Raw genomic sequence first — 14,983 nt, 5'->3', positions numbered from 1 at the left:
TGACAAATCGCGAACACTAAATAAGGAACAACACATTATTGTCACAGAGACGCGAAATTTGGCTAATAGTACGCTTCGGAACATAATCACGGATATGCTTGCTGTCGCAAGGAAGCAAATATGGATTTTAACTGTCAGCAGTTGGAATTGTACTCGAGTCTATTCATGAGTGGGAACAAAGCGAGCGGCAAGGATAGCTCTTCCATACGACCATGTAAACCATTCTGCAAAGATATCTATCAGACAGCAAGCTTTCAACGTAACCTTCAGAAGCACCAAGGGAAAGATCATTTTAATGTTTTACCAAGATTAGTCGTAGGATAGGTGATTTCAGTTCGCGACACTTGGATAGGTGCCATACATCCGAGGTGTCAACACCACTGACCGTGGACGACTGCGGTTCACAAGTCAGTTTTTTATTGGCTCGCAACCAGCTCTGAAGATAGAAATATAATAGATTCAACACTATATTGTGATAGTCGAAAGTGTTCTACGCAAATAAAACACAATGTAAATCAATGTAGGCTAAGTCATGACATTTCGGTCCGAGTCCTCGCAAATATAAAGTAACTAGGATGGCAGCCTCGAGAGACCATTTCCGTATTCAATGTAGCCTACTGGCTTAACCATATGCTTCTATGACACATAAGATATACTCATAATGTACGCGTTCATCAGATTTTAAAGCTGTGATTCTATTCGAACCTGTTGGTTGGCCACTCGATGAAATGCGTACTGTTCTTACAGTCTTTTAGGTTACTTAGGAACATGATTAATCCCTCGACGCAACTTCTATCATAGTTTATTGCAGCTGTATTTATTGCATGCATCAAAAGCGAAGGAGCAGGTGAGATTCTCATTCCTTATAAATGACCCAGTCTCGATGATTCGACATATCGTATTCGAGAATTAGTTTTCCGAAAAATTAGGATTAGCAAGTATCCGCCAGCGCAGTGTAGCGCAGATTGTTCGCATCGCAGCATATGAGGCATGTAGTGCAAGGCTACGCACGTTAGAGGAAATGACATATCTGTAAAGTCGTGATCAACGCACAGAATTGTCAAAAAGTGCCATGAAATTGGCATGATCGGAAAATGCCAAATACTGATGTAGAATTGGCATTATATTCTTTGCGGTCGCATAAAAAGTTCACATTTGAACGTCCCACAGTATCCATGCTGGTGTGACGTCATAAGGAGTGATACTCAAATACTCGACCGACGCGAGGCGTAATTATTGATTCAGAATCGAATCACTCAGATACTCGATTTTGATCAACCCTATACTCACGTTGTATACTACATGGGTGAACACTAAGGTTGTTAAAAATATATTTCTTTTATATTGAACTTGCTTAATGATTAAATTGCCAGGTTGCCTGAAAAAAAAACGCTACACCCCAAATTTGGGTCCGGTAGATGCCGTGCAATCTTAAATTGATATCTCGGAATCGATTCAAATTTGGTGTGTAGCGTTTCTTCAGGAACCTGACAATTTTATCATTAGGCAATTGAATTTGAAGAAAAGGTTATTTTTAAACAACCGTAGTGGGCACGCTTTTTACGATCAGGTCAAATTATCTGCGTATTCTGGTTATTGATTAGTACCGACTACAATGATTTTAAACTGTAGAAAGTATATACAAATAAAGTCCCCGGAGCACAGACCAATGTTTTGAAACATATTCTATCTGTAACTTAATCGGCAAATATTATTTTACCAAATGATCGCTCTGGTGCGACTGTGACCGAAATTCAAACCTATCATGACCCATGTTTTTGTCGTGACCCACACTAAGAGAACCACTGGCATAAGAGCATTAACAACCGTGCTTCCATTTGCGTAAGCGAGTCTGTATTTTCTGTAATGTAAGCAACGAAAGACGAAACTGCCCATAGTTTGGCGGTGGAAATGTTGAACAAGTATGTATTTACAGACTGGTTCCCAAGAAAACATTCTCCTTGAAGCCGGCCCGTTGAGCCCTGCGCTGGCGGATCTTAAGCTTAGATACGGCCTCCTTTCTAAACACTTGAATGCCAGTCAATTGAAGTAAAAGGAAAATCAGGCGCCGATAGCATGACTTCTTAAATTCTACGCTCAGCAGCCATGGTTTTATGTTGGCCTACGATAATATTGCAAAGGCGGTCAGTAACGAAGTACTTCAACTTTTTTGAAGTACTCAAGTAGTTTCCCGCAACTTAGGTACTAACTCAAGTAGATCTAATTTCTCGCTACTTCTACTTCTACTTCATAATATTTTATGATGAGCTTCCTTACTTTTCCCTATTTTCAGTAGCAGTATAGTTTAATCCTTCAATCAAAAAGATAGCCTGAGGAATTTCGGGGCTGTTTTCACAGAGTATCAGCATCTACTTTTCATGAAAAATGAGTAAAGCCCAGAATTTTCGTCGCGCTATGCGCACTGTAGACCAATAGGATTTCACGAACGTATCGGGGAATATAATTTAGTAAGTGGGTTGCGTGGTTCCGTTCACACGGCATCGTCTCCCATGTGAAATATTAAATCACAGTAAATATGGCCCATCATGGCGTATGAAACTACTGTTTCGCAATCTAGCATTCACCTATCATATCGTAATCTAGCAGCCATTGGCGTGTCCTAATCTGGAAAAGTGGACATTTTATAAGCTTTTGATCTGTTTTAGCAGACCACTGTTGAAATTTCCTGGACAAAAGACGTGAAATATATTTTGCGCTTTTTTAATTAGTATTTATATTTCTCTTTATATTTCTCTTTCAATTCCCAGTATCATACTTTGAGTTCCAACTTTCGTTTCAACTATTTTGTCTGGAGAACATACATGTTGAAGTATAAAAGCAAGTGCAGTGATGCCTTTAATTTCGGAAAATAAAGATACACTATATGGCATTTGCATTTTTAGGATCAGCCATATTTTTTATTATCGTTTACTAATCGCGCAAAGTATTAACACAGTTTTCGACACAACGTTTCTGCATTGCTCTTCGACCAAAACTACGAGCCCTATAATATGGATGAGGGCGCCATACCATGATTTTTCTGAATCGCGGTATTTGAATAAACGGACGATTAGAATCGCATTTCGATATTATTGCTATCTTTTTCATTCGATGATGCGGAAGAATGCTTATGCTTATGCTATACCACCTGGGAAGCATCAAAATGAATCAAGCTCCGCACTTTTCGCATAGCTCAATTTGCAGCTTGTGACAGTCAATTTTAACGAACTACAATCTTTTTCACAACTACTTACTTACTTGAGTAGATTTAAAGTTAGTCAATTCTACTTTTACTTCAAATAGTTTTGAGCTGCTTTTAAAGGGAGTACCTCTACTCGTCCTTGAGCATATTTTTGCGTCGCTACTTCCACTTCCACTTGATTAACTTTCTTGACTACTTGGGCCACCTCTGTAATATTGGACCGCTACGTGAATTGAAAGCAATTATGAGTCAAACGATCCGAGGGTGATATGGTCTTGTTGATTCTACATATTATGACTGCTATAATATACCGTTGATTTTGAACCAATTTGTTTATTTTGACTATCAGTGTATGTATAATTGTATATGTATAGATGTAAACTTGATCACTGCATAGAACGGGATGTCCTATATTTACAGACGAAATGTCTACTGCCAGTACGTGTGTCGAGATGACCATTGTGAGTACAGACATGAATGTTATATTATAGAAGAGAACAGTATGCGTAATGCAATGTCGCAGTCTACATCACAAATTTGATATATGCTTACTGACAGGGAGGGGCGGTCGAGGGAGGCAAGTGAGTCTCAGCGTCTCACTTGGTGTCAGAACAATTAAAAGAAAACTGTGAACCCTTCAATAACTATTGTTATATTCTACTGGTGTTCATGAATGACTGGTTTGGGACATTTGTGCTCCCAAAATTACGCCATTTGCATATTTACTGTACATAAATAGCTCGATAGGACAGGTGAGGAGCCGAAGAGTCAAGCCTAACTTCTACTTACAATTGAGTAGAAGTTTCGGCAATATTTATACTTCCATTTGAGTAGCGATGCTGACTGTTTTAACCACCGCTGGCGCATTTGATACACATTACATACTTTCTATTACATCTGCCGTGATAAATAAAATGCCTTTTTGACATAGAATGTCAAGGATGTTGCTATTAGCGTGTGAGCGAGCTGTCGAGATGACCATTGTGAGAAAAAACAAGCATGTTATATGTATTTTTATCAAGAGCACTTGATGCGCAATATAATGTCGCAGTCTGCCTACAACGCAAATTGATTATTGGCCCGCTCACAATTAGGTGCGGCCAAGAATGCAAGTGAGGCAGCGTCTCACCTGTAGTCAGAATACGTAAAAGTGTGAAACCTTAAATGATTATTGTTATTTTGTACTGATGTTCATGAATGACTGATGTGGTACATTTGTACACCTAAAATTACGGAATTTACATATATAATGTCCAGAAATACTGCGAAGAGACAGGTGAAGTACAGATTATTCAAGCCGCACTTCCACTTAAAAATAAGTAACAGTTTTTGGTATTACTTCTACTTCTGCTTGAGTATAGAGACGTAGACTGCTTCAGCCATATCTTGCGCATAAAATACATATTCCATACTTTCTATTACTTTGCCGTGATGAAGATGATGCCTTATCTAGACACACGGAATGCCGAGCGTGTAGGTATTTGGGGCGTAATGAAATTACGAAATATCACGATGCGAAGAATATCCCAGGACTTAGGTCCTATATATAGCATAAGAGTCTTTTCCGCATAGATTAACTACACTACCCATAGTGCAGCGGCATTTATCAATACTTTTGTCACCCCTAAGCCGGGTTCAGAAAATGACGCCCCACTCGTATTACAAAGTCCTTAGTTAATAAGACAAGGAGCGATACGGTGCATCCAAACCTAAGTTACAAAATATGGCGATGTAGAAGTAGAATTAGCGGAAAGGCAGGAAAAAATTCTTGGGCCGAAAAACCAGATGTACTTCGTTCCTGGCCATCTCAATACCATACTTGATATTCTGAAGTTTTCGTAGCGACGGCGTCGGCTGTGTAGCGTATCTTTTTACTCTGTATGTCAGTGGGAATCTGAAGCATCCAGCTCTTTGTTATCAACGAAGGGCAAGGAAGTAACTAAACGATAAATATTCACAACATATTATCACACAGTTTTCTGGCATAAATTATTTGTTTCTTTGCAGAGCTTCGATGGTGAGTAAACAGTTAGCGCACGTGGATGACTGCATTTGCATCCTATTCAGCAATGCATGAAGGTGTAAATCCTTATATGTATGTTGCATATTACGTTTTGCGTACGTTTGATGATTCCGTAAACGACAAATAGTATATGTGCAATACCATTCTTTTTTGGTTGATTGTACCTTCTTTTTACCTCCACGTTCATTTACAGTACAAGATCCTGTTCGTGTGTTTGTGTGTTTTATGTTCCTAAACCGCGACTAATTCTCTCCTAATACTCAAAGTATGAAATTGTCCAAGCAGAGTTCGTGCCAATAAGTAAACACGAATGCAAACATTCATGTCCTAACCAATGCAGTCGTGATTGTAAACTTATATACATATCAGCAATTTATATTAGAGCAAATATTGTGCTCGACTTCCCGCAACAACACACCCATATCTAGCCTTTGGTTGCTGCTACAATAAATTACGACCAGTCGACATAAATATCATGGTACGATGGTATCCTAAATACCGAGAAGCATATGCTGTTATGCCGCCAGTCCTCGCTTTGTGTCGGTTTGTATCACAGGTATGCCGCCCAGTGCCTGTTGGTCAGTGTGCTCGTATGGTATACAACTTTACAAAGCCTTGCTATGGCTGGGATTTTAAATTAATGACGTCACATTAATAGTTCGCAGGCTACATCCTCGGTAATCAGGCTACCTAGTGTTAATCATCATTTCACATAATTCACATTATCAATGTAACTCCTAATGTACCACATAATCACCGTTGGATTACAAATAATATAATAATTATTGAAACCAAACTAAATTGTAACGAAACACAATATCTCGATGAAAGTACAATACAAACCAAACGGATGAACGGGTTGAATTTTGGAGAAAACAAACGTTTTTCTATATGATCTGCCACTGCTTTCTGTTTTTATCGACAGTTTATCACCATACCACGCATTGATAACGACTGGTAATTTGTGGGCGTCGTGGTGTGCATGTGTTTATTTTATGTCATTCTGCAATTCACCTTCGTCGTGTTATATTTCATATATCTTTGGGTCTGTCTTATGATATTGATAAAAGCGAACCCGGGGCGTAATTTTCTGAATACTGATAACTTCCAGGTGAAATTGGTTTCGAAAAGTTTGCATCATCTATGAAAAGTATAGAAAACGTTATATCCATTGATGCCACAAATATTCGGACTACAAAAGGTAAATATTGACTTGTCATGTCCGTCCTTCACTAGCGCTCAGTGGACAATGACGAATGTCTTGTAATTTTGTAAAAAGTAGAACGTCACAATGTCATGCCCGAGTTAAACCAATATTTGGGGGAGGGGGAGCGTGAAATCGACTATTACACCCTCGGTTATGCCTATATACGCAAAGTAGATCTACCGGGTTTTGCGTGCGACCCCGACCCTTTACACCAGTCTCACGAAAAGGATAAGATGGTCGGTGTCGATCCATACTTGCATCAGAAATTGATCGATGTATTATTATTAAAATATTATCACCTGATGGGAAGGCAACAACTCGCGTAACCGTGAACTGCATATTGTATATAGCTATAATAATTGCTTCCATAATTTGGTAGCAGTTCTGAATATGTATGTATTTGTAATTCGCACTTAATTTGACTTCCTGGCCTTACTTCAGACCAGAGGTGGTCAGTAACGAAGTACTTCTACTTTTTCGAAGTACTCAAGTAGTTTTCCTCTACTCCTGGTACTTACTCAAGTAGATCTGATTTTCGCTACTTCTACTTCTACTTCGTAATATTTTGTGATCTACTTACTTACTTTTCGCTATTTGCAGTTTGTCAAGTAGAAGTAGTTCAATCTTCTAATCAGGAAGATAGCCTGAGGAATTTCGGGGCTGTTTTCACGGAGTATCAGCATTTCATTTTCAAAAAAGTTGAGTAAAGCCCAGAATTTTCCTCGCGCTTCGCGCGCAGTGGATGCGGAATGACCAGTATGATTTCACGAAAGTATCCATGAATATAATTTAGGTAGCGGGTTGACGTGGTTCCGTTCACACCACATTGTAGCCCTTCGCCACAATATATATCATCATCATAATATATATTGCTCATCATAACGCTTGAAACTGATGTTTAGCAATCTAGCATTTACTTGTCGTATCGTAATCTATATAGCATGTTCATAGCGCGTCCTAACCTGGAAAAGTGGACTCTGACTTTTTTTGTTAGTTTTAGAGCTGTTTTAGCATACCACCTTTGAAGCTTTCTGGACTAAAGAAATGAAATACATGTATTTATGTTTCACATTCAATTTCCAGTGTCAAATACTTTGAGTTATAATTAATATCAGTTCTTTTTTATGGATAACAGACATGTTGAAGTATAAAAGCAAGTGTAGTAATGCCTTCAATTTCCGGAAATAAAGCTACACAATATGGCATTTTTACGGTCCACCATATTTTATATTAGCATTTACTAATCGCGCAAAGTGTTTACACCGTATCCTATACAACTTCTGGGTATTGCTCTTCGACTAAAGTACGGGCCTTATAATATAGGGGATGGCGCCATACCATGCTATTTTCTAAAACGTGCTGTTCGACAAAACAGGCTTAGTATCACATTTCCATCTCAATACTACAATTTTCATCCCATGATGTGGACGAATGCTCATGCTCATACTATCGAAAATTGAATACCTGCTGGTATGCATCAATATGAATAAAGCTAGTCACCTTTAGCATAGCTCAATTTGCACCTTTTAATCCATGAGAACACGAATTAGGATCGTTTTCCCAACTACTTACTTACTTGAGTACTTTCAAAGTCAGTCAATTCTACTTCTACTTCAAGTAGTTTCAGGTTGCTTATGGAAGAAGTACTTCAACTTGTACTTGAGTAGATTTTTTCGTCGCTACTTCTACTTCTACTTGAGTAGCTTCCTTGACTACTTTGACCACCTCTGCTTCAGACCCAATTGGTACCATAACACCGCCATCTTTAGGCCGTTTAACGCGATAACCGTGCATGCAGTCGTATCACAATCCCAACAACTATTGGCGTGGACACAACATCATTGTTCTTATTATGTGTTACTATCAGAATTGCATCATTTTTTTGGCATATATAGTTTTGAGTTCACAGTCTCGTAATTCTCTAATGTAGCATATTTATCTTAGCATTTAAAAGTATTTGCAATACAATATTGCTTCTGACGTTTGCTAGTATTTGTAAATGTAGGCATGGCTAAGCAATATTATTCTATAGACGAACTTTTAAAATTAAGAGGAAAGTAAAGTTATTCAATATTTGAACAAGATCTGGGATCACAAGCGGGCTGAAACATTGATTTAGATTAATTCCAATCGCTGTTATTATTTGACACTATTTTTTCAGGATATACCAGTTTTGAAGTCCGACGTCATTTCGCTGTCCAACTTTTTGACTCAATTTGCCACTGTGACTTCGAACAATAATAAATCGTTTGTTAGCAGCGGGATGCCATATATCGGACGTGACTCTGACCGCCACATCTGCCATTTATACTAATATTACTAGCAGGCCCAGCGTCTATATATTAGGACGAACTTGGTCATTTCGTCATGTGTAACTGTGAGTGTGATTCATCGAATTTGAAATTTTGCAGCGGTTCGCAAAGCGTGCCGTTACGATTCCACCAGTGATTGCCTCTGGATATCGATGACAGGCGAGTTGAATATCACGTACAATGCGGGAGAACGTGCATGCCAGGAGAACAGTTCAACCGTGGCAGAAGTCAAAAATATAGCGGAATATAATCTGCTCATAGGAATGTTGGAGCCGCATCGCAAGAAAGATGCAAACAATGTGAAATACACAAACGCTTGGATAAGCGGCACCATCAATCCAATGGCCAATGTATGTATAAATGTCACTATAATTGTATATGAATATAACATTTTCTGGGTGCGCGTTAGGTCTAATTAAGGGGTGTCAAAATCAATTTAGGTTGCGGGCCGGATTCGAAAATCTTGATGGCCTGGGGACTCAACCAATCAAATGATGCCAAGTTTTTTCTTCCAAATCCGTACCTTTATTTTCAGTGGAATCATTTGTTATCAAGCTACAAGCTACACTGGTTGTATTCTAGCAACACTTTTATTCGTAAACAATAATGGAATGAATTTACATATATGCAATGATTGACCGATTGAATACTTATATAGAGTAATAAAACAGGTGCTCTATCCGGATGGTCATATTAATAAAAGCTGGTGTGTTTCTATGCTTCAACTGTGTTAGTCACGTTGCGGCGTTGTCGCTATGTGTAAGTGTTGTGAGGAATACAAGATATGAAACTGCATCAGATACGTACTCGCTCAACTTGACTCATTGTTATTGAATCACCACTCGGGTTTCAAGCCATTTCACTATTATATGAATCATGGCATAAAAATAGAAGTGAATAAAAAAAAATAAAAAATACTGCGCAGGATTATGGGTGCACGATATTTGAATCCTACACAATAATGCGGTGAATTATATTATGTAAATAACTTTATCGTTTGTCACTCCTGCTTACAATCAAGTTTTGCAGAAGCTACTGGTATTGAAACTTCGCATTACTCACTACAAAATGTTTTTATACCGAAAATAAATTCATCACTAATACAAATGAAATCTTTATTCATTTCGGCTTACCTGCTCATCTCGTACAATATTTATGCCCCTAGTTCGTTGCGGCGACATTGGGTCGTGCTTGGCGATCCAGCGTAATGGTAGGCTACCTTCCACATGCTGCAACGCATATAGGTTCCTTCCCAAGTGTTGGGGGTTTATGTAGGCTCTTCCCTGACATCTGGTCCACGTAAAGAAAGGGCTCCTAACCAACGTTCCCTCTAAGCTGCGCACGTGCGCAAATGCGCAGTGCTGAAACGGTCTCTGCGCACAGAACATCTAAGCTGCGCACAAAAAATCAGATGTGATGTTCTTTTTTAGTCGTTGCGCACTGTTGTCCAATGGACCACGCAGGCGCACAGACTCGTGAAAAATTAGATGCAACATTGCCAGGGCCAAATAGTGTTATCACCGAAGTCTGAAATCGAGGTACAAGTGCGGCCCGCAAAGGTAAATATTGCGCTCCGTGAAGAAACGAGAATTTACTATCACGTGCGCCTCACGGAAGAGATTTTTTTAGCATGGTCTCGTACGCGTGAGCGATACTGATATCATTTCAATAACGCATTACTTTCTGGGAATAGCGAAATAACATGGTTTAACAAAGTTATAATTAAAAATGGGCTAGCTCGAAGTTAATCTGCGAGAAACTAACGAATAGTCTTCTCCGCGTGGCATTGCGTAAGATTCACTCAGGACCGTAACAGCCGCACCCCAAACCCCCCAATAGGAGGGGCCGAGCTCGACGGGGCCCCAAAATTATTTCGTGAATTAACATAACTCATGATGTATTTTTTGGAGTTTTCAGGATTTTTTTTGCGCTACGCGCGATTTAATATTGTCGGATATCTTAATTATTGGGTAACCTATCCCGACAAAAAAATGCGCATGATTTATAGACATGGGAACAACAAAACAAATTCTTTATCGAAGGAACATTGTCTTCCAGTAAATAAATACCATTTTGAAATGGGGTACCTCTTTTAGTTTAGAACGTTCAGGTGATTTCAATATCTTTTGACATAGCAGATAGGAGGTCACAAAATAGCATCATGTAACGAAGTCATTACCAACGGGTACGTACGAAGATGTTTTGTTATTATTTAGAGGGCCTATCCATTCGAACACACCTCGCTCGATCAGCTCTACCGGTAAATCTGATTATGTGAGCAGGAAGAGGATAATAATTGATAGCACAATATATGCAATTCCCGATCATATTGACCAATGCAACCATGAGCTATATAAATTTTTCGCGCTCCGCGCGTTTAGGCGACACACCCACCACTGCTATGATAAGTACTGGGAAAAGGGCGAAAGGCCGGGGGGTCTGGGGGGCGAAGCCCCCCAGAAGTTAGTATTATCACCCTTCGGGGGGTTGCGCACTGTTGTCCAAGTGCCTGCGCAGTGAGTTGGCGTGTTTGCGCAGACTCGTGCAAAATTAGAGGGAACATTGCTCCTAACCAAGGGTATGAGATTAAACATTAAGGGGCATGAATATCCTGGGCACAGAGCATTTTTTTTCGGATTTATAGTGCAATTGTATTATAGATGATATTGTGGTATTACGGTCTTTGCTCCGAAAAATCAATTATCTAACAATCGTTGTTATTTAGTAAAAATCCTTGATATTTTGAAAAATCAATGCCCCTTGTCATTTCAACCCTCCGGATAATTTAAGAAAGGTAATCGGTAGTTCGAATGATAAAATGATGTAAATATACCACGCAATGAACACGACAGTACTTATTTATTTACCATGTATTCAGTTAATGAGAAGGTGAAGCCTGTGTTTGCTCTGATAATGATAATAACAGCTGAGGTAGGAATGTAACTCCAGTAGTAGCTTATTGCTATATAAATGTTAATTCATATCCTTTGTTATAGTCGAGTGGACTTGAGAAATCTTTTAATTGTCCTTTTCACGGTCTCCGTGGAAATGGCTTGTGGCCCCCTACACCTTGAGGTCCATGACCCACAGGTTGCGAAGCCACGTCAAAGGCCAACGTATAAACAACAGTTAATAGACCAGACTTCATGATTACGACTTTTTAGGTAGGTATTCGCTAACTCTAATATATGATTCAGAATACAAAATCTATTGCGACGGAGCAGATGTATTTGAAATGGTATCAAGACGAGAAGTATCCGAAGGCTGAAAAGAGCTCGACCCACCTAGCTCTGTATACGGACACGAAAGGAGAAAAGTTCGAAGGGATGATAAACAGATCCCCAGACACGAAATTATATGGTGTTGTTTGCAGCTATAACCACGCCTGAATGTAGCAATGGGTGTCATAAAAAGATATTCAAACCTATGATATTCCAATCCTACAAAACGTAAAACTGATTAAATCATTTTTTTGTTGTTTGTTTGCTGGTCGTTGCGTGGTTGTTGATCCCCGAAGACGGTGTTGACTGTATTTGAGTCTCCTTCTGAATTAAGCCAGGGATAATACAAAAGACTTAATACACGTCGGAATATTTCTATCGTACAATTGGTCGCAATTAGTGAAACAGTTTGTTCGTTTGCTCGTCGTCTTTCGTTTGGTGCTCAACTCCCGCAGACGAGAATTTACTGAAGAATTCAGATTCCCGGGGCATTTTCAAAACCATATTTGTCATTTTCTAGAATTTTCCTAATCCTAATTTATATATCCACCCAACTACGATATAAAAAAATATTCCCTGCCAGAACATCGCTGCACACTGCAGAGTTGGTAAAAATTACTTTTTTTTCGGATTCCTGAATTCACTGATTAAATTGTCAGGCTCCCTAAAAAACGCTGTACATCAAATTTGAATCAATTCGAATCAGTAGTAACCGCGGCAAAGCTAAATGAAATTTTAAGATTCATGAAAATAATTTATTTGTTCAAAATTTACTGTCAACCCAATGAAATTGTGATGTTGCTTAAAATAGCGATGAAAAACTATTTTTCACAATCCCAACCAGCAGAAGCGATGCTATTGCAGTAGAAAGTTTCGGATTTGCAAAAATAGCGCTGAATGTATAATTCCAGAATTATTGATGAAAACATTCAAGAATTTCAATTAGCTCTGCCGCGGCTTCTGCTGGCTGTAATTGAGCCTAATTTGGTGTACAGCCTTTTTTAGGCAAACCCAGCAATTTAATCAGTGAATCCCCGGAATCCGGAAAAAAAGTTATTTTTGAACAACCCTACTGTACAATATCCATGTACACCCGCTTGGCTCGCAAAGTAAAAACGAGCTTCCACGATTGGAGTTTCAATCTTCGTAAATCACGACTTCATCACCGTTACGAAAATATGGCAGCAACATTTGGAAAAAACGATTGCCCACGTTAATTCGTGACGTTGCCGTTGGGAATGCTGGTATAATGTCGTCCGCATGATTGATGCGCTTGGACGACGGAGATGCGAATAAACCAAAAGCTTGGAAAGAAACTGCGGACGTCGGCTTCGCGAACAAGTCTTTGGTCGTACTGGTCCTAGAATTACCCCATGACTTGACAAGGAACAAGCTGTCTGATCTAACATAACCCAATCTCGTTCCGTGATATGACTTCGACAACGACGATGCGAAAGCGTTCTTCCTTATTTTATCTACGTAATCGTTGATATTTATTTTGTCAAGTCCGCAGTTCTATTTTGCATATGCATGATGTTTAGCTTGATAACTATATGGTGATTAAGACGTATAACATGTACTGCATTTGGTATAGGAGATAGCTGGGGTCTAAACCTTTAGTTCGGAACCCAATCGTTTCGTTTAAATATACTAGGATTAAAATCAAATATGATAAACACGTTTCGAATCGTCTGAGATTTTCTTGGACTCCTGATCCCCGGCGTACTTCATAGATACCTAGTAAAAGGGTCAGGAACCGCTGCAACGGATAAAGGGATAGAGTTGCCTATCAAGTCTTCCATAAGAAGAAATCTGATATTTGCTATCCTGAAAGAGTGTCACAAGGAATGAAAAGAGTTCCCACTGATGTGGCAGGGAACAGATTCGTAGTCAACGGAGTAATCTGCGATCACTGTCTGAGATTACCCTACAATCCTACATAGTTATAGCACGTCAGCCGCCATATTGGCAATTGGTATAGCTTATCCAGTATCCACTCACTATCCAGTTGCCTTTTGAGGGCTGCAGTTGAGCACCCATGTGACACTTTACGCTCGCTACAGGGTTGGGTACCTTTGCAAGCTACATTTTTCTTTCTGGTAGAGCAGTCCTGCGCAAACTGCGGCCAACGGGCCAAATGCGTTCAGCGACGTGATTCTCAGAGGCTCGCGAAAAGCTGCTTAGGATTTTGAACAGAAAACCTAATTTTGTATTGTATCTCTTGAACTGAGATTATGAATTGAGGAGGACAAGCGTTTACTTTTGAGCTTGTTACGTGCGTGCAGTGCCTACACATATGTCGTATGCGTATTCCATATTAAAAATAAGCTGAAACAATGAAACATATTCAGGTATACGCTGCAACAAATAAAGTCATAAGTCCGATTTTGCGATTATGCGAAAAGTTCCTTGTAATTTATACCATAAAATCTATTTAATAATATTAGTGCATGTACTAGAACTATAGGATGTATAAACGGGTCCTACGACATTCATGCGATATCGTAGGCCCCGGTATAAACTTAACCGGAATTGCGTTCACTTTGAAGTCAAGTTTATTTACCTACACTTGTACAGTGATTACGTAATCTACGAAAGGCGTATGCATAATCCAGGTTCACAATAGAGCCAATATAGCAGACTTGTAAAACTACATACTTCTAATTCTAATCTAATTTGTGAAATGTTTCTTTGCTCTAATTCTAATTCTAATCTAATTTGAAAAACAATGTTTAGCAGTAATTCTATTTCTAGTCTAATTTGGAAAATGCTTTGTAGCTATAATTTAATTGTAATCTATTTTGAGAAAGCTGAACTTTATCTAGTTGCACAACTCTGCAGTATAGCAAAGTATGCCGTAACAAATAATGTTACAAGTCACTGTTTCCATATTGAAGTTCAAATCTTGTTCGTTGATATTGATTGTTACTTCAATGTACGTTGAACTGTTAAGTCATTGTTTGAAAACCATAATTCCTGTAATACTGCAATCAGTGCACGTGATTAGCGGTCATCCTC

At 39.0% G+C, this 14,983-nt stretch overlaps 1 protein-coding gene and 1 long non-coding RNA gene across 3 annotated transcripts in view; both read left to right on the top strand.

Annotated features, from left to right (window-relative positions):
* The window catches only part of LOC145438196 (uncharacterized), an 81,479-nt gene extending 68,597 nt beyond the window's left edge, over positions 1-12,882 (top strand). Inside the window, exons 5-6 of one of the 2 annotated variants that reach the window (XM_080315580.1) lie at positions 8,844-9,094; positions 11,942-12,882. In XM_080315580.1, coding sequence (XP_080171706.1) covers positions 8,844-9,094; positions 11,942-12,133 — 443 coding nt within the window. In that variant the 3' untranslated portion in view covers positions 12,134-12,882. The remainder of the gene's footprint in view (positions 1-8,843; positions 9,095-11,941) is intronic. The other variant, XM_080315578.1, reaches the window with a different exon arrangement.
* On the top strand, positions 700-5,744 carry LOC145438234 (uncharacterized). The gene is made up of 3 exons (XR_013914896.1): positions 700-847; positions 3,623-3,663; positions 5,210-5,744. It is a non-coding gene; the product is annotated as an uncharacterized LOC145438234 (long non-coding RNA).
* Positions 12,883-14,983: the final 2,101 nt, after the last annotated feature.

Source organism: Botryllus schlosseri, chromosome 4 (assembly GCF_051294905.1).
Source record: "Botryllus schlosseri isolate E-star chromosome 4, Bs_hap1, whole genome shotgun sequence".
Classification (NCBI taxonomy): Eukaryota; Metazoa; Chordata; class Ascidiacea; order Stolidobranchia; family Styelidae; genus Botryllus; species Botryllus schlosseri.
The sequence above is the reverse complement of the archived record's forward strand: the minus strand, read 5'-3'. Positions and strand labels throughout refer to the sequence as shown.